At 51.2% G+C, this 21183-nt stretch overlaps 2 protein-coding genes across 2 annotated transcripts in view; both read right to left on the minus strand.

Moving 5' to 3' along the window:
* Nucleotides 1–7892, minus strand: part of L3MBTL1 (L3MBTL histone methyl-lysine binding protein 1) — a 31224-nt gene extending 23332 nt beyond the window's left edge. The window contains exons 1-2 of the mRNA XM_074888285.1: nucleotides 7861–7892; nucleotides 32–225 (exon numbers count right to left, since the gene is read on the minus strand). Coding sequence (XP_074744386.1) covers nucleotides 32–44 — 13 coding nt within the window. The 5' untranslated portion in view covers nucleotides 45–225; nucleotides 7861–7892. The remainder of the gene's footprint in view (nucleotides 1–31; nucleotides 226–7860) is intronic.
* Nucleotides 7893–15727: 7835 nt separating this feature from the next.
* SRSF6 (serine and arginine rich splicing factor 6) lies at nucleotides 15728–20479 on the minus strand. Its single transcript, XM_074887930.1, has 6 exons — nucleotides 20223–20479; nucleotides 19751–19899; nucleotides 18207–18334; nucleotides 17767–17975; nucleotides 17371–17460; nucleotides 15728–17251 (listed from the first exon to the last, which is right to left on the minus strand). Exons 1-6 carry the CDS (start codon nucleotides 20327–20329, stop codon nucleotides 16888–16890), a joined length of 1047 nt encoding a protein of 348 aa, XP_074744031.1. The 5' UTR covers nucleotides 20330–20479; the 3' UTR covers nucleotides 15728–16887.
* Between the last annotated feature and the right edge of the window lie 704 nt (nucleotides 20480–21183).

The following is a 21183-nucleotide window of genomic DNA, read 5'->3' on the forward strand; positions in this document are numbered from 1 at the left end:
GAGCCTGTAAGTGCTGAGGGCTTTTTCTTACCTGGCACCACCATAAGATGGTATCAGCACAGCAGGTCCACAAGCTATGGCTGCTCCTGGCTCCCGCTGGGGCCTACACCACTCTGACACAGACTGTGACTGAGGGTTGGCAAATCCCACCCTGGAGGAGACTGACGTCTCTGAAGTTCCCCTTCCAGTTCTCCCTTGGGCAGTCACCCTTGATCTTCTAACTGGCTGTAAGAGAGAATTTCACAAGTGACAGGAGTTAACTGGGGTGGTGGGGAACACAAAGTCCACTGCATGCAGCTGAGTTTCTCACAGAACTGGCAATGTCAACACTAGCCATGAATTTCAAGGAGTAGGCAAGGGGCAGGCCCTTACTAGCCCTGACCTGCCCCCCTGGGACCCCCACCCATGGGCCCAGGGGCTCCGCGTCAACCCACCCTCAGCCTGTCTATGCCATGCTGCAGCAGTGCTGGTCTCCAGCCAGGCTGGCATCCTGGCTTGATCTCAGACCTGAGCTCCTAAGCTGGACCTGGCCACAGCAGCCCTGCCAGCTGCCTCCCTCAGCTCCCTGTCCCTGGGGCAGCAGCTGGCCCCTGCTGCGTCCCAGCAGGCAGGATCCTGCCTACACCAGGATGTCCCCAGACCAGGGCCTGCCTGCAAGCCAGAGGGAAGAACAGCACTGCCTCCAGGTGCCCAGGGCACCTTGGCGAGGGAGGGCTCTTGGTGCTGCTCCTGCCTTAGTGAAAAACACAATGGACAGGCTGAGCTAAGCAGAAAACCAGCAGTATCATCAGACATGCTCAGGGAAGGGGGTGTCTCCATGCCTACTGAAAATGATGGTCCGAATGTCCCAGAGACTGCTGGAGTCTGAGCACACTGGGCTGAGGAAGGATTTTGGACCTGCCCTGTTTTCCACACCCTCTTCAAAGCACTTGCTGCTGGGATGGAGGCAGGGCTGCTATGGGCACCATGCTCATGTCTTGGTTGCTTTTGATGCAACCTGAATTTGAAAGACAGCCATGTGGAAAACAGGATGATCATTTCAGTGAAGCACAGTTAAATAAGAATCTGGCTACAAAGGGCAAAGTCTGGAATTTTAAAACTTGAGACAGTAGGAAAAAGTTGTTACAACCAGAGGGTAAAGAGTGGGATGGTGTGCTCATGTTAGGGGGAGATCTACTCCTTCCTCGCTCTTACAGTGCTGCCAGGTTTGTGATCAGAAATAACTGATGTTCAACTGACAGGTGGTACGGACCTTTAAGGCCCCCCAGCTGCAACGTCAGAAAAGCACTGTTAAGTGTCAGGAGAACTGAAGGAACTGAGTAACTCAGCTGGACACTGGACTCCAACTGAAAGCCAAAATGAATTTGGCAGCCAACCTATCTTGGTGCTTCCTAATACTCACTAGGAACCTATCTGCTTTCTTAGGCACTTAAATCTGGTATTTATCCTTGATTCATCACTTCGGCCATATGTTTCAAGGATAGCTCCTCATTTTGTGTGAGCTGTTGGCTGCTTCTTATTTAAACAGAACTTCGGACTGGAAATGCCTAGAAAGGAAGAGAAATAACTAGATCCAGTGCCCAAGCTGGGTGATGCTCAAACTCATCTCTGTACAGCAGTCTATGATGCGAACACAAAAGCAAATAATTGCACAGAAAATAACCAGCAGTAATTATGACGTGTCACTCTCCAAATCCTTGTGGGGCTGCCTGCCGATGCTGTCGAGACTGGTTCTCCTGTACCTGATGAGTTCAGGGTGAACAGAATTAATTTGGATTATAGATTGCAGCACTATTCCTTAAACTGGAAGAACTAAATAACTGACATTTAGGACTTAACCTCCAGACAATCTCTCTTCCAACAACCTCCTGGGAAAGACCTCACTGCAGCAAAGGGCACGTCCCCCCAGCTCAGAGGGTCAGGAGCCCTCTAAGGAGCTTGAGGGAGGCTGATGAGCCCATCCAGCCCATGGCCCTGCCCTACAATAGTCACTCCTGTTCCTCTTATCTGCCCCTCCACAGCAGTATCCGTGCTTCCCCTGGCACCTCTGGAAAAAGCAACCTCTTTCTCGTTGGCAGAAAGCTTTCCTAACACCTTGCCTCAACTCCTGCCCTTCAAGCACATGTGGAGCACAAATTCTGTAAACAACCCTTGAGCATGTGTCCTGCTCCATTCTGCAGGGGAGCAAAGGCTTTGAGGTCCTGGACACCACAAAACCTTACGCTTACAGACATCTCAAGTCACATTTCTCTCCTTTTAAGATCCATGAGGGGGGAGACAGGCCCAAAGTTATTTCAAGACCACACATGAGCAGCAAGAACATTGTTGGTGTGAACTTGTAAGCACATTGTTGCCACAAGTGAAACCCAGCAACTCTCAGGGCTCTCCCTCCTCTTATCAAGGGCTTCCACAGTGTTAGACAATTTACCACCAACACTGCTCACATCAACCATAGCACATATCGTTCAATTTTTAACTAGGATTTTTGAGATAATCCCTGCACAGACAGTCCCAAGCCCCAGAGCACTGCTCTGGACCACTGCCCCGCAATGCTCTGGAGCCTTGCTGGTGGGATGGGTGCAGGCACGACATGGCTGCAGAGCTCCATCCCCAACCCGGAGGAGTGAGAATCAGGATTGGAGACATTGTTTGCAGCTCACAGTTTTCAAAACCCTGGCAGAAAAAACCTTGGAAGCCCAACCTGCTGTGAAATATCTCAGGTCAGGAGCAGCATATGAGAAAAATGGAGCACAGCCACAGCTATGGTCTGCCCTAGCATCACTGTCACAGCAGGAAAAAGGCACTGGCACACATCTCTTCGGACAACCCTGCTCCCTGAGAGCAGGACCTCTGAGAGATGTCAGGGAGAGGATGCCCGTGGCTGGGACAAGTATGGTTGCTTCAGCGCATGGAGCCAGAGATGGGCAGACACCACCACTCCAGAGATCATTTCAAGGGGTCTCCTGCAAGCTCTGGTATGACCCATTAAGGATCACAGCATAATTCAGGCTCAGGAGGTCTCTAGTCCAACCTCCTGCTCACAGCAGGGTCAGCTATGGGATCAGACCAGGTTGCTCAGGACTTTATCCAGTCTGGCCTTGAAAACCTCCCAGGATGAAAACCATGCTTCCTGAAAATTAGCACAACAATTAGCAAAACAAAGTAACACATTCCCTTTCTGGTGACTGTTCTAGACTATGAACAAAAGGTTTATTTATTTTCTAAATTTTTTATTTAGTTGGGATCTTAAAAAGCTTTTGGCCTACAGGTGCCCCAGTGACATCTGACAAAACTCTGCCTGCCCCAACAGGACCAGAATTAGACCAACACTTAGCAGCTTTCAAAACTCCCACCATCCAGATTTTAAACTAGCAAGCAATTGTAAAGGTGAAAGCTATTTTGGACTTATTAGTGAGGCCCCGAGTTCTCCATTTTTCCTGGTATTGAGTGTAACTCCATATGCCTTACAGAGCATGTAGGTCAGTCTGCCTCCCCAACAAGCCTGCCATTTAGTCTTTCCTTTAGGCCCACAGGGACCTAAAACTCTGCACACCCACTCCTCTCCTCTGCCTTCTGCTGAGGGACAGCCAAGGACCTCGGGCTCCCATTCTGGAGAAGCCAGAAAGGAGAAAAGTCACCCTAGGAAACCCTGGCCACACATACACCCTGACCCACGGTCCCTCCAGAGACCACCACAACACGCTGGCTGGAAGGAGGAATGTTTCAAGGCAACTTTCACCCAGAAGCACTCTCTGTCTTGGCCTGCTTTGCTCCAGTAAAGCAGTTCTTGCAATAACACTCGCCGTGTATGAGTATGTACGTGCCTATGGCCGTCTGTCTGCAGCCAGACCCCACCAGCTTATTTCATGCAGTTCTGACAGCAAGATTAGATGTCTCTGTAACAGTGGGCTCTACCAGTCAAACCTTCAAGTTTGGGAAACGAAGCATCTGCACAGAGAACAGGGTCTCTGCATTGCCCCTCACCTCGCAGGGGAAGGCACGAGCACTGAGCAGGGGCTGAACTTCCTGAGCACCAGAGAGGGGCTGGGCACAGCTGATCTGTGCACACATACTCACACGTGCAGAGGAAGCTGGCTACAGACCACACGTTTTAAGGCAACCAGGCTTTACTGGTTCTGCTGCTCACAAAGTTTCTGCTCATCAAACAAGAAACGTTGGGTGTTGGCACACCAGCACTCTGGACCAGTGACACAGGGGCTTGGAAAGCAAACATTTCTATGGCTGCTATACACACAAGCCTCCAACTCTGCCACAGTCTCACACCCACCCCCTTGCAAAGCCCCAGCAAATCCAGGGAACGATCCGCTGTTTGGAAAGAGGAGGGAAATGCTGCATGCAACAGGCCATAGAGGAGCACGGAGAAAAGCAGCTCCCAGCACAGAGACACCGTACAGCCCCATCAGCACTTTATAAAGCAGTCTGGTCAAAATACGTGTTTCTTTTCATCACAAAATTGGCTTAAAATAACTGTATTTCAAAAAATATTAACATGTTTATTGGCTTTGTGGCTTCTCAGATTTTTAAACATTCCTGAAATCCACAGTGGTTTATGCTGGGGGCTGCCCAGCTGGAAAGCTAAAGCTTGACAGAAACACCCTGGGGGTGCTGGTGGACACAACACTGACCATGAGCCAGCAACGTGCCCTCGCAGCAAAGGCAGCAAACGGTGTCCTGGGCTGCGTTAGGAGAAGTGTCACAGCAGCGGGAGGGAGGTGATCCTTCCCCTCTGCTCAGCACTGGGGAGGCCACCCCTGCAGTGCTGGGTCCAGTGCTGGGCTCCCAGTACAGGAGAGGCAGGGACATACTGGAGAGAGTCCAGCGAAGGGCCATGAAGTGATGAAGGGACTGGAGCATCCACCACGGGGAGAGGCTGAGAGCTGGGACTGTTCAGCCCGGAGCAGGGCGGGCTCAGGGGGATCCCCCCAGTGTGTACAGAGACCTGGAGGGAGGGTGCAGAGAGGACGGAGCCAGGGTCCTCTCAGTGGTGCCCAGGGACAGGACCAGAGGCCGTGGGCACAAACTGGCACCCAGGAGGGTCCCTCTGAACATCAGGAAACACTTCTCCACGGTGAGGGTGACCGAGCGCTGGCACAGGCGGCCCAGGGAGGTTGTGGAGTCTCCACCCATGGAGATACTCAGGAGCCGCCTGAACACGGTCCTGGGCAACCAGCTCTGGGTGGTCTTGACTGAGCAGGGGGCTGGACAAAGTCACCTCCAGAGGTGCCTCCAATCCCAACCAGCCTGTGATTCTGTCAATTATTTTTTCAAGAATTTCCTCAGCTATAACAGAGAACTTTCCCATCCTTAGCAAATTGAGATATGGACTATTAATTACCTCCAGTGGCAAAATTGGACCTTTAAGAAAAAGCACCAGCTAGTATCATGCTAAAACAAGTGGTGCGCCAGAGCACTGGAGACACGGTGGGCTGGGAGCTGCTCCCCTGGGTCTTCCCGTCTTCTGGCATTGCACTGGGCAGGCGTTTAAGAGACTAATGGCACTGCAGAAAGTATATGCTCCATGTAACGCACAGGAGCTCACTCAGCAACACCCTCTGCACAGGCAGGTGGTCCAGCAGAGAAAGGCAAACACAACACGCCTCTTCCCTTCCAAATGTGTCTGTTGCTTTACATCCAGGAGGCAATGCCTCTGCCTCCTCTGGAATGAACCAGGGGCCACAAAGTCCTCCTAGGTTCTGCTGCAGCATGGGGTGAGGTTTGGAATTGCCCATGGTATTTATCAACATCTCAACAGAGAATGACATGTCCTTCCACGCAGTCAGAGGCTGTTTGTGTTGCACATTTCAAAACAGCAAATAGATTCTGTGAAGACAGGGACTGGAGGGAGAAGGGCAAGAGAGCAGCAGGGTGCCTTCAGCTTTAGGGTCAGACAAAGCTAACAGAGCAGAGACCCAGAGGCTGGGTGTCACCTGCTGTCCCCAGGAGTGTCACTGCCACTGGGACTAGCTCTTGGGCCTGTGGGGCTCAGACCCACAGGTGGGGAGAATGAGCAGTTACCAGTGACCTCATATGCCACCCCAAAGGGCTCAAGGTGACACCATCCAAGCTCAAGGCCAGAAGGCAGCCTGAAGCCCGGGTGGCTCCGACTGGGCGCAGACCCCCAGCCACCGCTGAGAGGCACGAAGGGGACAGTCACATCCCACCTTCCACTCTGCCGCCTACTGATAGTGCCAGCCCTGCTGCAGCATCCAGCCCTGCACAGGGTTAGGGCACAACACAGGACATCTTTCCACAAGTACAAGTCACACGTATAAGCAGGCAGAAACGTCCAAAGAGGACTGAAACATGATCCCAAAATATTTTGAATGTCCAGTCTTTTATCTTCTTTTATAACTGGTAAAGAAGCAAATCCAGAACCTGGCCTAGACCACATGGAGCATCCTCTCCGTTGCCTGGGCTGTTTGTTCCGTGTCCTGCTAGGCTGGACTAACGCCCTCCGTGCAGCAGGACCCTTCCAGGGGCTGCAGTGGCGCCGTGTCCAGGCCCCAGGGCAGCGTCTGCTCACGCGGGCTTTGAGAAACAGCAGAAGGAACATGCTCAGGTGTCCGCCTTGGAAGGGGCTTCCAACCGCCGTGTGTCCCAGAGAGGGTTCCCTGGAAAAGCCGCGCAAGTCCCATGCCCCGTCTCCACTGGGTCACACCCGGCCAGCGCCTCGCACCACGCACCCGCACCTGGGACCAGTCAGCCCAGTGGGACCCGCAGCCGCACCAGTACAGAGCTCGGCCGAAGGAGATAAGCACCCGCACGTCCCTTCTTTTTTTAATATTTTTTTATAAGCTGTTGGGCGTAGCGGCTTGCCTTGAGAAAAACACTTTGCTGCACACGAACGTTGCCGTCCTAAGCCGACGCGCAGCGGGCCCGCCGTCCCCCCGCGGGGCGGGCACCCCCGGGCACCCCCGGCCCGCTCCGCTCCCGGCCGGCCCGGCCCGGCCCCCTCCCCGCGCCGCCCGCCGTGGCCAGGACGCGGCGCCGCCGGGCCCGGGCCGCCCCGCCCCGCCCGCCCGGGGTGGCTTTTGGTAAAAGGCGGCGATGGCGGAGCGTCCCTCCCCCGCCGGGCCCGGGGCCGCCCCGGCTGCAGGGGGCGGCGCGGAGCGGGCCCGGCCCCGCCGTCCCAGCCCCGGCAGGCCCCGGCCCCGCTCGCCCGGCCGCGGCCTCGCCTGCGGCGGCGGCGAGCCCGGGCGGGGAGGCGGCCCCCGGGGTGCGCAGCGCCTCCTTACCTCCACGGCGGGGGCCCGGCGGCCCGGGCCCGGCCAGGGCGCTGCTCCGAGCCGCGGCGGGGCTGCCCGGCCCGGCGTGCGCTGCGCGGAGCCGCCTTACGGCAGGGCCGCCGCCGCGGCGCCCGCACGGCCCGGCCCGGCCCGGGGCTGCGAGCCGAGCAGGGCCGCACCGGGCGGGGGGCACACGCGGGAGCGGGGCGGCGGAGCCCGCGGCGGGAGGGGCGCGGGGCCGAGTGTGAGTGTGAGTGAGTGTGCGTGAGTGTGTGCGCGGGGGGAGGGGGCGGTAATTGGGCAGGTTGAAAATGCATGCACTTAATGAGCGCCGTCGCCATGGCAACCCGTGTATTCCTCCACGCCGCAGTGGCAGTGTTTAATCCCGCCGCAGGATTTCGGGGAGCTGCCTGGGGGGGGGCGGCCGAGGGGGGGGAGGTGGCCATGGCAACGCGCGGCCCGCGGAGCCCCCCAGCCCGGGCGCCCCAAGGCCGCCCCCCCCTCGCTCCCCCGGGCCGTGGCCTGTCCCCACAGCGCCGAGGAGCCCGGGGCTGGCACCGGGCACCTGAAGGCGAGTGTTGAGCTCAGGGGTGCCAGCGGCCCCCACCCTCACCTTGCCGGGGCTGCGAGGCGGCTGGAACGCTCTTTCCCACTGGTTTTCTCTCTCGGGTTAGGTGGGACAGGAGAGCGCGAGAGCCAGAAGCTGCTTTTTCTCTCAGTCACTGGTATAAGCCGAACCCGCCGCGTAGAGCAATTGGGCTGCATCGCTGGTGGCAACGTGCCCTCCTCCAGCCGGGCGGCCCCGGGAACCAAACCTGCTCCCCAGGCCTCGTCTGACATGGGCACGGGCTGCGGGGCAGAGCCTCTCCTCCTCGGCTCTCATACCACGGGTTAGAGGAATCATCAGAGAACGTGAAAACGAAATCCCCAAGATCACCGGGAAGCAAAAGGATTGCTCGAAGTAGTTCTCCAGAGGAAAGGCAGTGCTGGCCCTTGCACAGCGCCGAGCAGCACTTGGTGAGCGCTCTGGTCAAACACCAGGGCAGCTTCCCTGCCCACCCTTTAGTATTTTATGTCCACGCAAGACACGTGCCTTTTAGACACTTGCACAATGTCTGTCCCACTTAACCGCAGAAGGTGGGAGTGGAAGGAACCAAGGCTGGAAGCACAAGGACCAACAATGGACCAAGAGCCGCTGAGAACGGCGCTCGATGCGTGTTGGACTCCTCACCGTGGAGGCCAGCTCCTGCCCGACCCAACCCAGGGCAAGGAGTGTGCTCGCTCGCTTCGGGGAGAGCAGGAACAAACTCTTTGATCTAGCATAAGTATCTGCCAGTTTTTTCATCACCTTGAGTTTTGTACTCTGAAATACATCAGAAAAGATGAAGTCAAAGGCTGATGAAAGAATTAGATGCTGAAAATCAGGAAGTAAGTAACAGGTATCTCCTTTGCAGCTACTGCCTTCTTCCCCCTTTTTAAATAAACCTAAAGTGGCACAGTACAGAAAAAGGTCTTCCCATATAAATCCTTTATGCTGCAGTGCGAGGTTCAAATAGATTCACATCAGGAGCAGAGTGAAACTCAGCCACTTGAAAAGCAACCCAGCATTCAGCTTCTCCCAGCGGTTCCCTGTTCCTGGTTATGCTTACGATAAAAAAACCCCATTAATTGAGAATGATGAATCCCTGGGAAACAGCTACTTTAGGCAAAAAAAGAGGGGGCATCCCTGGCTGCCCAGCGAGCCTTCTGCCTGATGTAATACCAGACCATTTCTCCCTCCTGTGCCTCAACTTCCATTTCTGCAACCTCTGTTATAAAGTGTCTTGGGCAACAAGAGGCTGGAGAGCAGCCCCGCGGAAAGAGATCTGGGGGTTTGGGTTGATGGCGAGTTGAGTAAGAGTCAGCAGTGAGCCCTGGCAGCCAAAAGGGCCAGCCCTGTCCTGGGGCGCATCAAGCACAGCGTCACTGGCCGGTCGAGGGAGGTGACTGTCCCGCTCTACGCTGCACGGGCACGGCCCCACCTCGAGCACGGGGAGCAGTTTTGGGCGCCTCAGTATACGAAGGACATCGAACTACCAGAGGGTGTCCAGAGGAGGGCGACCAGGATGGTGAAAGGTCTCGAGGGCAAGACTTACGAGGAGCGGCTGAGGTCACTTGGCTTGTTCAGCTTGGAGAAGAGAAGGCTGAGGGGTGCCCTCATCGCAGTCTACAACTTCCTCAAGGGGGGCAGCGGAGGGGGAGGTGCTGATCTCCTCTCTCTGGTGACCAGCGATAGGACACGAGGAATGGAATGAAGCTGCGTCAGGGGAAGTTCAGATCGGACATTAGGAAAAGGTTCTTCCCTGGGAGGGTGGTGGGTCCCTGGAACAGACTCCCCAGGGAAGTGGTCACAGCACCAAGCCTGTCAGAGTTCAAGGCGCGCCTGGATGATGCTCTTAGTCGTGTGGTGTAGTTTTAGGTAGTCCTGCGAGGAGCAGGAGTTGGACTCGATTATCCTTATGTGTCACTGCCAGCTTGAGATACTCTCTGATTCTATGAAGTTTTATTTAAACTTAGCTCTTAGTAATGCTCTTATTATTTAATTTATTCTGACAGGGTTTATCAGACTCTGCTGCAGCATTAACACCACTAGACCTAACTAGTGCAGACTGCAGCAGGGCTGTGCTTCACAAGAGATGCTCTGGGACACGTTAGGCCAGGATTCATCCCCACATATTCTGCTACTCACAGGTTGGCAGCATCCGCAGGTGGCTGTGCCTGCCACTCCTGTCCTCACCCACAGTCATGTCCCATGCTAATTTAACCCAAAAGCCTGATAGAGACCTTGCAAAACATGAAGCAACAGGAGTAAGTTTGAAGTACAAACTGGCATCCGTAGCTTTTATTCCCACTGGGCGAGTCACTGCAATTCTGTGCCTCAGTTTCACACTCTGGAGGGGACTTCTGTGTATGGAGAACTACAAAACAATTCTGCTCTGGGTTGTCAAACATACATAGCTGACACCTAAATTATGGCAAATGATGGATTACACTTTCAGCTCACAGAGCAATAATTCTTAATTATCAGCAAATAGACGAGGTAAGCGGAGAGGCTCTTTCAAAGTGTTTTCTCCTGTCTCTCCAGTTACTGTCAGCACTTACCGCACGCTGAGTGGCATGCTTGTACCAGAGAGTCGAGCAGAAGAGGAGATGCCACCCCAGGGCAGCTCTTGCACCCTGCCATTGCCCCTCAGGTTAATTGTACAGCAGCACTGCTGCGCCATGGTGATCACGAGAGACTGTTTGCTGTATTATTTTCTTCTCGTGTCGGTGCTGAGCAAGGATGCTGACAGCTGACACTGAGCAGAACAAGGAACACAAATGCTGCGCAGGGGAAAGCATTCTGCACTTTACCCATTTCTACATTGCTCTTCGACTAGCAGATCACCTGGGTGCAACTGCATATTGTGATTACACCTGGCAGATCAGATGGATCTATTTAACATCTACTGACTTAACAGCACTAACTTTTCTTATTCATGTTTACAGGATAATCCTGCTCCAGGAGCTGCACACACCAGTAATAAATTTGCTCAAGTAATTCCCCCCATGACTCCATCCACATGACAGCACAGGCTGCATCTTCCAGTCACCTCCAACCCCGGCATCACCAACAGAGTTTTCTGCCACTATTTTCAGTATTTTGGACTGAAATCACTGGACTCAGTTCTTGTCCAAAGGCAAAACATTGGAACAAAAGTTAAGCATTTGTTTTTAAAATGAGTAAAAATGCTGATTTTTAAAAATGAGTGTTTGAGATATTCTAAATTAGACACCCCTGCAGAAGTCACTTTCTGTGAACAAGAGGAAGAGGATGTAGCCCTCGAGTCAGAGAATCACCCAGAATCGTGTTCAAAACTTGAGTATTAGTGCAAACCATTGTGCAGTGCACCCCGAAGCATGCATTAGCTGCAGACATTTTCCCATTGCCACTACTTTTTCCGTGGTATGGATCATACTAACTGCCGGGATCCATTCCCTCATGTTCATCCACCTGTGTTCATCCAACCAACTTAGATCTAGCTAAAAGGGTAATTGTTTATGAGCCACTTCAGAGCAGTTTATTTCAATTTTTTATTGGATCAAGAAACAACCAAAACTTCCCCTCCAACATCTACATACACATTTAGCAAAAATAATAATGAGTGAAGAAGCTTTGAGAGTTAAGAGCCCACTTTCTGCTATTTGATTCTTTCCACCTTACCACAAAACAAAACATGGGGGGAAAGGGCTGATCACAACGTTAACAGATACCATTATGATCCCAAGAATAGATAGTTAAAATTCTTGAACCGTTAATAGCTGCCACTTCACAAAGCAATACTTCACAGACTCACGGAATCATCTGGGTTGGAAAAGACCTTGAAGCTCCTCCAGTCCAACCATTGACCTAACACTGACAGTTCCCAACCACACCAGATCCCTCAGCGCTATGTCGACCCGACTCTTAAACCCCTCCGGGGATGGCGACTCCACCACCTCCCTGGGCAGCCCATTCCAACGCCCAACAACCCCTTCTGCAAAGAAATACTTCCTAATATCTAGTCTAAACCTTCCCTGGCACAATTTGAGGCCATTACCTCTTGTCCTATCGCTTATTACTTGGTTAAAGAGACTCATCCCCAGATACTAATTTGTATTAGTTTTGCTTCTCACCTTTTAAAGTAATGCATTCCTATTCACATTAAATAGACATTACAAAGTGCAATGAAACACGGCAAAGATCTGCTAATTGTGTCACATGAACTTTACCTTCTGATCAACATTTGAACTGTGCCTCTTTTAAATAACCACAGCATTTTGCATCATCTGCCAAGGACATACCAAACACCAGCTCAGCTAAATTTTCAGGATTTCCAGGCTCCTGAGCCAAATTCCTACTTTCCCAGCTTTCGCTCTTTGCCTTATGTGATTGCTCTGTGGATGTGACAATGCCAACCCAAACTGAATTTAAGTAGGAATTGGAAACAGTTCAAGTTATTCCACGTGTGGATTTACAATCCAGCAATCATCTTTTAAACGCCCCTCCCCATGGCTCAATCTCATTTGGGACAGAGTAATCCCCCAATTGTAAGTGGCTGCTAAAGCTGCACTGTTATAGTAGGAAAAAGGAGTGCCACCCATTCTAGCCACTCACAGTTCCACTCTAAGCACAGTAATATAGGGGAGATACTTATTTTGGTGTACATCAAACACAGAAGTTGTGCTCTTCCTAACAGCAAGCCAAGATACTGTACCTGTTTCCTCTCAGTAATGTAAATAGCTGTTTCAGAGGGCATGTTTTGCAACAGCATGTTTTAAGACCTCTTGTTCTTAGTCCATCTCCTCTTTTATTAAGATTTTTGAACTCTCGGCATGAAAGAGGCCTGCGTGTCTGCCTATTAAAGCATGCTGCGTTCCTCTTCACGGTGCCACAGGGACTTGCTGAAGCAGAACCACTTGCATGGGCTCGGCTAGTAACTGTGTTACCAGCTTCTGAGAATCCCGTGTAGTGGATGTAAAGGCTAAGGTAAGAGTTAAGTACTCATCTGTCCCCACGACTGGCTTTGGGGACAATCAAATGACTTTCCTTACCAGCTAGATGCTCAGCGTAGTCCCCAAACCCTCAAGCACTACCTCATTCTCGCTTCAGGACTCAATCACCTACCTAGATCAGGAATAATCACATTTTGCAGCTTGCTTCCTCACCAGACCAGGTGCATTAGGGATTTGTTCTCTTCTCCATCAGAGCACTAAGCTAGAAGCCAAAGCATGGAAGAAAACACCTTTTTGAGCTGGGAACCAGAATTCTCTCTCATGACCTCCTGACACAGGCAGTCAAGGAGATTAAGTTCAACGCACACAAACGATGGGTCACCCAGAAACTCCGGGCAAGAGTGAATTTTGTTGAATAGCAGATTTCCCCGTTCGTGCGTGATAGTGTCACTGCTGTCCAAGGGAAATGGTGCAAGGAAGATTTCGATTCACTTCCAAGGTGGCTTCATGAAGAGCACTGACTCACCACCGACATGAAGTAGAAACACTTTCCTACTATCTGCCAGGGTTTAAGTGAGACACACTGAAGGGGAGAGGTGTTTTCAACATCTAATTTAAAGCAGGTATTGTACATCACAGGAATCATTGATTTAAGGACAGAACTTGCATTTATGTTGAACAGGGAGAGATGCTATTTTAAATACAGGACAAGGCTAGGAACAGGCTCCAAATTCAGACCCAGATTTCAAGTTTCACTTTTTTTTTTAATGGTAGACTGTTGATTTCTCCTTCACAATTTGCTATAGGACACTAACATTTTAAGTCAATCCTGCATTCCACATTCAATGAGAAGGTATGTTTCTCTTTTTTATTAAGAATAAATTTATATTGGTTATACCAAACGCAGAAAAAAAAAAGTCGGGATGCCTAATACTAAAGCATGTCCCTGAAAAGATGGCTCCACAGTTAGGTTAAAAACTGAGCTATGAGCAACACCAGATGGTTTTGCCATCAACTATTGCTACTACTGCAGGCCAACGCAAAACACACGCCACAGCTGCAAGCATGCAAGTCTTCTACGGTCTCTTACTCTTCTCTGAAGTTTAAGACGTTTATCCAAACCACGCTTTTGTAACACCTACAAGACATCTCAGAAATAATCACACTTGTGATCACAAATACGCTCCAGACTGATAGTCTTCCACTCCTACAAAAAACGGTGCTGACAGAGCTGGAGGGATTACGGTGTTTGGGTTTTGTTGGTGGGTTCTTCAGAGTTATCACAAGCCTTGCACTTCCCTGCACTGGCTCAGTATCTGGTGCTACTGAAACCCGACTGGCTTTCCAGAGGAAACAAATCCAGAAGGATGCAAGTCATGCCAAGGAATTCCTGCTTCATTTGCACAGTCAAGGGCCGTTTCTCTTTTGCATAGCAGCCAAGGGAGACATCGCATGCGGCTCCAGTAACAGAAAAAGAAATCTTCAATATTTAAAGGAGTTACAGGCGAGTTGGTTAAACCCAATCTAGGCCCTCCCTGTAAGTAATTCATGAATAAAGATGATTTCAAACATAACCATTGTCATAACAACCTCATTTCAGAAAGCTAAGAATATAGTTGGTAAAAGCCATCGTTATGCATCGTTAACCAAGACGGGTGCTAACGGTTACTGTAAGGCCAAGACATTCTCACACTGACACTGGAAATCAGTTTTAGAAACAAGCCGTTACTAGTATCTACAAGCACGTGCAAAAAAGTAGTCAACATCGTTTTCTCACAGCAAAGACATAGAGATGCTGAAAATTCGCAGATATACCTCTTAACCTACCGATCTCGGAGCTCGGTTCGTTTCCAGGAGTACGGCGTGTGTTAGTGAAGACCTCTGGAGGCCAATCAAAGAGCAGTTCTCCATGAAGTCTGACCTCCCCATGATCAGCATAAATGAAGTCAAAGGGACATAACGCTTTTCTAGCAACAGTTTACGGGAGGTACATATTTCCCCAAGTGTAGCTTATGGCTGTAAACCTGCACTAAACTATTCTTGCAGTCTTCTGCGGGGTCCCCAGTACTCATTTGGAATCCAGTGCCGAAGTCTTACCTGCAGTGATCACTACAGCATCTGATTTTTCTAGTCATTATGCTAAAATACACCTTAAGTGTAACAGCTTCAATTTGAAAAAAAAAAAAAAATCACAAATTAACTAAACAGAAGTCACCTCATTCCAGGTGCAGAGCGTAAAACTTTAGTACTAAATTCACCCTGCGGAAGCGTGGACTTAAGTCATGCCAGAAGTACCTGCAAGACTCTGGTTTTACGAATAATCATGGGGAAGCTTGGCTTGGCAGCTCAAATACAGCTGCTTTTCCACACTTGGGATAAAGTCTAGAAAAGTACACAACATAAAAGCAACAGCACCCCCATCTTACAGCAACAAGGCCACATAACCACTTCCCATTCGGGTTCCTTTGGGAATGTGAGCGCATCAGGGAAAACTACTCCCCTGGGATCCCTTCTTGTACTAACACCGCTACTTGTACGCAAGAGGCAAAAGCTCAAGCTTTCTAGATATGACAAGGAAATGGTAAGAAACTTGAGTATTAAATTTCAAGAGAACTGCTTAGATCATAAAGCAATTCTAGGAGAGAAATGTTGGCGTCAAGTCGCATTTGAACGTGCACTTGCTGTGCTCCTTGTGCCCCATCCAATTCACCTGAGCAGGTGTGTAAAATCCCGACCAGAGGCACTGCTTCACATCCACTCACCCCTCAGAGAAGGGCAACGGGCTGGGCCAGACAGCGCTTGGCTGGCCAGCTGCTCCCAAGCACAAAACCAAGTGCACTTCAAGAGCTCCAAGTCTCTTACTAAAACAAAGTTACTCCAGCAAAATAGGTAAGTAGGATAAATTGTGATTTCCCCAGCACGAGAGGCAGAAAAAGAATCCCATTACACTGCAATAAACACAAGAGTTTGAGTCACCAATTTAATTTTATACAAGTCAAACTACACGTTGTATAAAGAGTACAAGGCAGTTCTAATGTTTGCTATTGCATGTTACAAAAATCAATTTAGCTATAAAGGGGACTTTTTAGGATGAGTCCTATTCCACAATTTAAGTGAATTGGCAACTGTGGTTTAGCAAAGCCTTTGTTAAGACTAGAACTCTAGCTCAAAGAGATTACATTTCCAATAAAGTTCAGACTTACACACAATAGGATTATAGTTCTCCTAGTCTGAAGCAAAATGTTAACATAAGTGAGTCAAAAGGGAGGGAAGACAGTTTTATTTACCTAGTTTTCATATCCAATAGGTATTTAGAGGCTGACAAACCATACAACATACTAGTGACTTGGACCACACCCAGGAGACACGTTAGTGTCCGACAACAGTGACACTTGATATTCAAGCAAGAAAATGTCAGAAAGCTTTCATTCTTTCAAGTTTGAAACGTAGGATTTTTCAGCAATACTGTATGATACAGGTTCCAGAGTACCTTTATTACCTTTAATACAGTCACAGTATGGGGGAGGGGTAGGGGGGAATGTTCTTTTGGCAAGTTAAGATACAACACAAATGCTCCAACTTGAGTTTATTGCTGGTCTAAAATCTCCCTAGTATTGTTACCGGTTTATACAGTTTGCAGCCTGCTTCCAGAAATTAAGATAAACCAGAGAACTATCTGACCTGCCCAGCAAGGCAATCCTGCCTTTGGTAGCAAGCTGTAACCTATTAAGCTAATGATACCCATAGTTCTAAAACAATGAAAAAAATAGGAAAAAATGATACTTTCAAAAAAGCCCAGATTTAAGCCTGTTTATATTGTTTATTTTTAATATAAAAACCACTTTGCACTTAAGAGTAAAGTTACTCCTGCAGAAATGCTATAAAATCAAACTTTTAGCTGAATTTCTACAAAAGGGGGACACTTCCTGCTTTGTACCACCATACGATCTTGTATTTTCAAATTTGGGATACAAATTAAACCTTTATGCCTCATTACTTAGTTCTTAGGCCATTCACTCCTGCAAGAGAAAAAAACCAACTTCTGAAGTACTAACATAACACTAATGGCCTGACAAGTAGGAAAAGGTTCCATAATAGTGTGCAATGTAAGAGGAGAGTTCTAGTCTTAATCTCTTGAACTAGATCTTGATCGTGAGCGAGATTTTGAACGAGATCTGGAGCGGGACCTCGATGCAGCTCTTTTGGGTGGCGACTCTGAACGAGCCTTGGCAGATGGCTGCTGCTGCGGAGAATTGGAACGAGACCTACTCCTTGACCTGGACTTAGACTTAGCATCTCCTTTACCATTTTCTTTGGGAGATCGAGACCTGGACCTGGATCTGGACCGAGACTTCTCAGACTTCTCCTTGGATCTGCTGTGAGAGCGTGAACCCCTGTCAGACTTGGGTTTCGATTTGCTCTTTGATCTAGACTTCCTGCTTTTAGATCTGGAGCGTGAGCGGTCTTTGCTTCGTGACCTGGATTTAGACCTTTCAAGAAGAGACAGAGTTTATTCTGCATGAACCAAAGTGTACTTACAGCAGTTGCAAACATCTATCAATTAGGAAGTAGCAATTCCTGTACCAACAGAAAACAACGTAACACTTACCGGGAACGGCTTTTGGAGACACTACGGGACCTGCTGCGGCTGCTCCTACTTCTACGACTTCTGCTTCTAGATCGTCTTCTAGATCGTGACCTAGAAACATTTAAAATGCAATTTGTCCCCTACTCTTTGTCTGGTGTGGCCGCTATGCTATCTAGCAGAGAAAAGCTGCTCAAGAACTCCTCAAAAATAAGTATGACCACATCAAGACGTACTATTAATCCACTTAGATGTGATATACTGTCAATGAATTGTATCTGATGCTTCATGTGTGAAAAACCCCCCAAACGGACTTTGCTGTGTTACATAAAATAATTCCTGCTACATTTTCAGGCATCCTCCTATTCCTAAACAGCATAAGTGGCCTCGATGCCGAGACTGACGTGCCCCAGAAGTTACCTTGACCTGCTGCCAGAGTAAGATCGCCTATGGCTTGACCGTGGCTTGTCTTCAACCAGCCTGATCTTCCTTCCGTTTATCTCTGTGCCATCCAGTTTCTCCAGGGCACGCTTCATGTCCGAGTAAGATCGGAACTCAATCACTCCTTCATTTGTACGTTCTTTGTGAGCATCTGCATAGGTCACCTCACCAGCTTGCCTCATGAAATCCTTCAAGGAGTAGATGAAGAATTACATAACCATGCCACATGCTTATGCTCTGCAAGCACATTAGCTTAAGACAAGTCTGAGCAAACGCAAGAAGCATTAATTGCGCGTAAACATTCACGCACAAGTACTTCTCAATTACTTCTATCTAAATCAAAATGAACATCGATATCAAAGGAAGTTAGTGCTTCCTGCTAGTCACAACAGGCTCTATGATAGAACATCAATACATACTTTCAAATCCTGCCAACTACAGCGACTGGAAAGGTTTTCAACAATCAGTCTGTGCTCTGTACGAACAGGCGGTCCGTATTTATCTCTTCCAGATTGTCTCCGACTGCTATATCCGCCACCACCCCCACCTTTATTGTACAAAGAAATAAAGTTAGATTGTCTCCTAGCATGAAGAAAACTAAATGTTCTGAAAAAGTTAGTTAAACAGTTATATTTACTGGAGTAGGACTTTATTTCTCTAAGCCTCCAATAAACTTTGCAATTTTGCCATAATCTATATTAATGGCAAATCAAACAGACTAAAATCCTACAAGTCTGAACTCCTAAGATCTGTTAGAGAGTGACTGCTCCTTATTAGATTCACCTTGCTAAGTTTTATTTTACAGAACATTGTAAAATATAAAACTTAACTGATTACATGCATTTCTACATTTTACAAAAACGTTTACTAGTTACACTAAGTACTTACATCACAGTATGAGGTTTTTGGTGGTGGTTTGGCCACAAAACACGCAAGGTAACAGTCACCTAGTTCAGTTTAACCAGTTTTGTCTAACCCTTGGAATCCTCACCATCACCCTGCGTCTAATGGCAAAAGGCTGCTGTCGTCATGGCTTCCGGTAAGGTCAGCCAAAGGGTCATAGGGCAAGGGTCACACAATGTATGGAAAAGCCATGGCCAATCAGGAAAGGCAGTCATCTTAGCCTCAGTGGACACAGCCTCAGCCCCACTGGTCACTTTTAAATTGAAACATCAAGGACTTGTTAAAAAGTTTGAATTGAACATGCAACAGTTTTAAACAACATACATTTGATTCTTTTTAAAAAGACAGATACCCACCCCCCCAAATACCAAGCTTCTAGAGATTACTGAAAGAGGCACCTCAGTACTTTTAATTACAGTACTAGGCCAGTTAAGTTCTATATAGTTCAGCTCAAGAAGCTATACAAGTTAGCTGAACGTAGAAATATTTACAATATCCCCCACTTAGTACAATAGATTCCTGCTTGAAAACCTCCCCCCGCCCTTCCTATATATTCAACTGAAACATTCACATGAAAGTTCACAGCTGAGTGCTTCTACCCCAATTATGCAACGATATTTATTCATTAACATTAGTGATGCAACATCACTGTTTCATCTAAATGCTCCCAAGAACACTGGAGCCCTTAAATTAGGGGAGCATATCGTTTCTAATTAACAAGAAACCCTTTCTAGAAGGCCACAAATCTGCAGCCTGAATTACTTTGCTATTTGCCCTCTTAAGTTTCTTAGGGGATATCCGAGTGCAGCGCTGGTGCCAGGAAAAACGTCTGCAGCACTAAGTCAGCAGACAGCTTGCTCCCAGCGATGCACCCGCCATCCCCCGACACCGTGCTCCCCGACATAGCGACCCCCGCCCCCCCTCCGCCCCACGGGACTCGGTCCCAGCCGCTCCATCACCCCCGGCTCTGCCCTGCCAACACAGCCGAGCCGCCTCCCCTCCTCCTGCCCCTCGCCCGAAGCAGCCGAATAACCACGCACAACGATGGGCCCGTACTCACTGCGACTACTGTAGCTGTACCCGTCCCTGTCGCGGCGGGGGCCGCGGGCGTGCTCCACGATCACGCGTTCCCCGCACAGGTCCTTGCCGTTCAGCTCGTAAACGGCATCGTCGGCGTCTCGGGAGTCCTCGAACTCCACGAAGCCGTAACTGCGGGAAGGAGAAAGGCGCCGTCAGCCGCCCGCCCGCGGCTCCCGGGGCAGCGGGGCCGCGCGGGCCGGGCCGGGACAATGGGAGCCGGCCCCGCCGCAGCGCCCCCGCTCCCCCCGCGCCGCCGCCATCTTGAGCCGGGCGCCACGCGGCAGCGCGGGCGGGAGAGGCCGACAACATGGGGGAGGGGGAAGGGAGGGGAGCGGCGGGCGCGGCCCGCCCGGCCCCAGGGACGGCAACGGGGCGGGGGGGGGGGCGAGGAGGGGGGGTGGAGGGGCGCCCGGCGGGCGGCAGCGGCCTGGAGGCCGCGGGACAGCGCTCACCCGTTTTTGAGGTCGACCTCGAGCAGGCGGCCATAGCCGCTGAAGAAGCGCTGGATGTCCTTCTCCCGGACGTGGTAGCTCAGGCGCCCGATATAGACGCGCGGCATGTCCGCGGCGGGGGGGGAAGGGGAGGGAGAGGAGAAGAGAGAGAGGGGGGAGGGGAAGAGAGAGAAAGAAGCGGCGAGAGGGGCGCGGGGAGCGGCGCTGCAGGCCCGCACGCTGCCACCGCCGCGACCTGCTCCGCAGCACAATGGCGCCCGCCGCCCGCCGCCGCTTTTATAGCGGGGGGCGGGGCCCAGTGCGGACGTTGCGACGCGGGCCGGGCGGGGCCGGGGAGCGCGGCGGCGGCGGCGTCATCGCGCTCCCGCCAGCGGGCGGGGGCAGGCGGGCGCGTGGCGGTGCGCATGCGCGGGTTTCCCTGCGTGCGTGCGTGCGTCCGCCCGCGGGGCGGCGGCCCGCGCTGCGCACGCGCTGGGCGCTGGCGCGCTCCGGCGAGCGGAGCGGGGCGGGGCGGGGCTGCGCGTGCGCAACGGCGCCTCCCGGGGGCGCTGGGACCGGCCCAGCGCCGGGCGGGCCGGGTCGGCCTGAGGGCCCCGGCCTGGGGCCACACTGCTCAGCCCCGCCGCGGCCCCCCGCCCCGCCCCGCCCCGCCCCGCGGCTGCAGGCCAGAGCGGGACCGCCGGGTGGCGGCTGAGCCGGTGAGGGCCGCGGTCGGCTTTGTCAGCTAGGACCGGGCCCGCTCCCCCCCGAGGTGTGCGTGACGGCCGGGCGGGGCCGGGCTCTGGCGGGGCCGGCCGGCGGGCGGACAGCGGCCAGAGCAGCGGCCGGGGGCGGAGCGCTCCAGCTCGGCCTGCTGGCGGTCCGGGTACATGGGAGCAATCCCTCACAGCAGCCCGAAGTTAGCGAGCGCTGTGTCCTGGTTCCCCTTTAACACATGTTCTGAATTAGAAAAATCCTCACG

The sequence above is a fragment of the Strix uralensis genome, chromosome 18, assembly GCF_047716275.1.
Source record: "Strix uralensis isolate ZFMK-TIS-50842 chromosome 18, bStrUra1, whole genome shotgun sequence".
In the NCBI taxonomy this organism is placed as follows: domain Eukaryota; kingdom Metazoa; phylum Chordata; class Aves; order Strigiformes; family Strigidae; genus Strix; species Strix uralensis.

Coding starts and splice junctions, on each gene's coding strand:
- SRSF6 (XM_074887930.1), bottom strand. CDS start 20,329: ATGCCGCGCGTCTATATCGGGCGCCTGAGCTACCACGTCCGGGAGAAG. Junction 17,461..17,766: donor TACTCTGGCAGCAGGTCAAG/GTAACTTCTGGG, acceptor AAATGTTTCTAG/GTCACGATCTAGAAGACGAT. Junction 17,252..17,370: donor GTCTCCAAAAGCCGTTCCCG/GTAAGTGTTACG, acceptor TCTTCTTGAAAG/GTCTAAATCCAGGTCACGAA.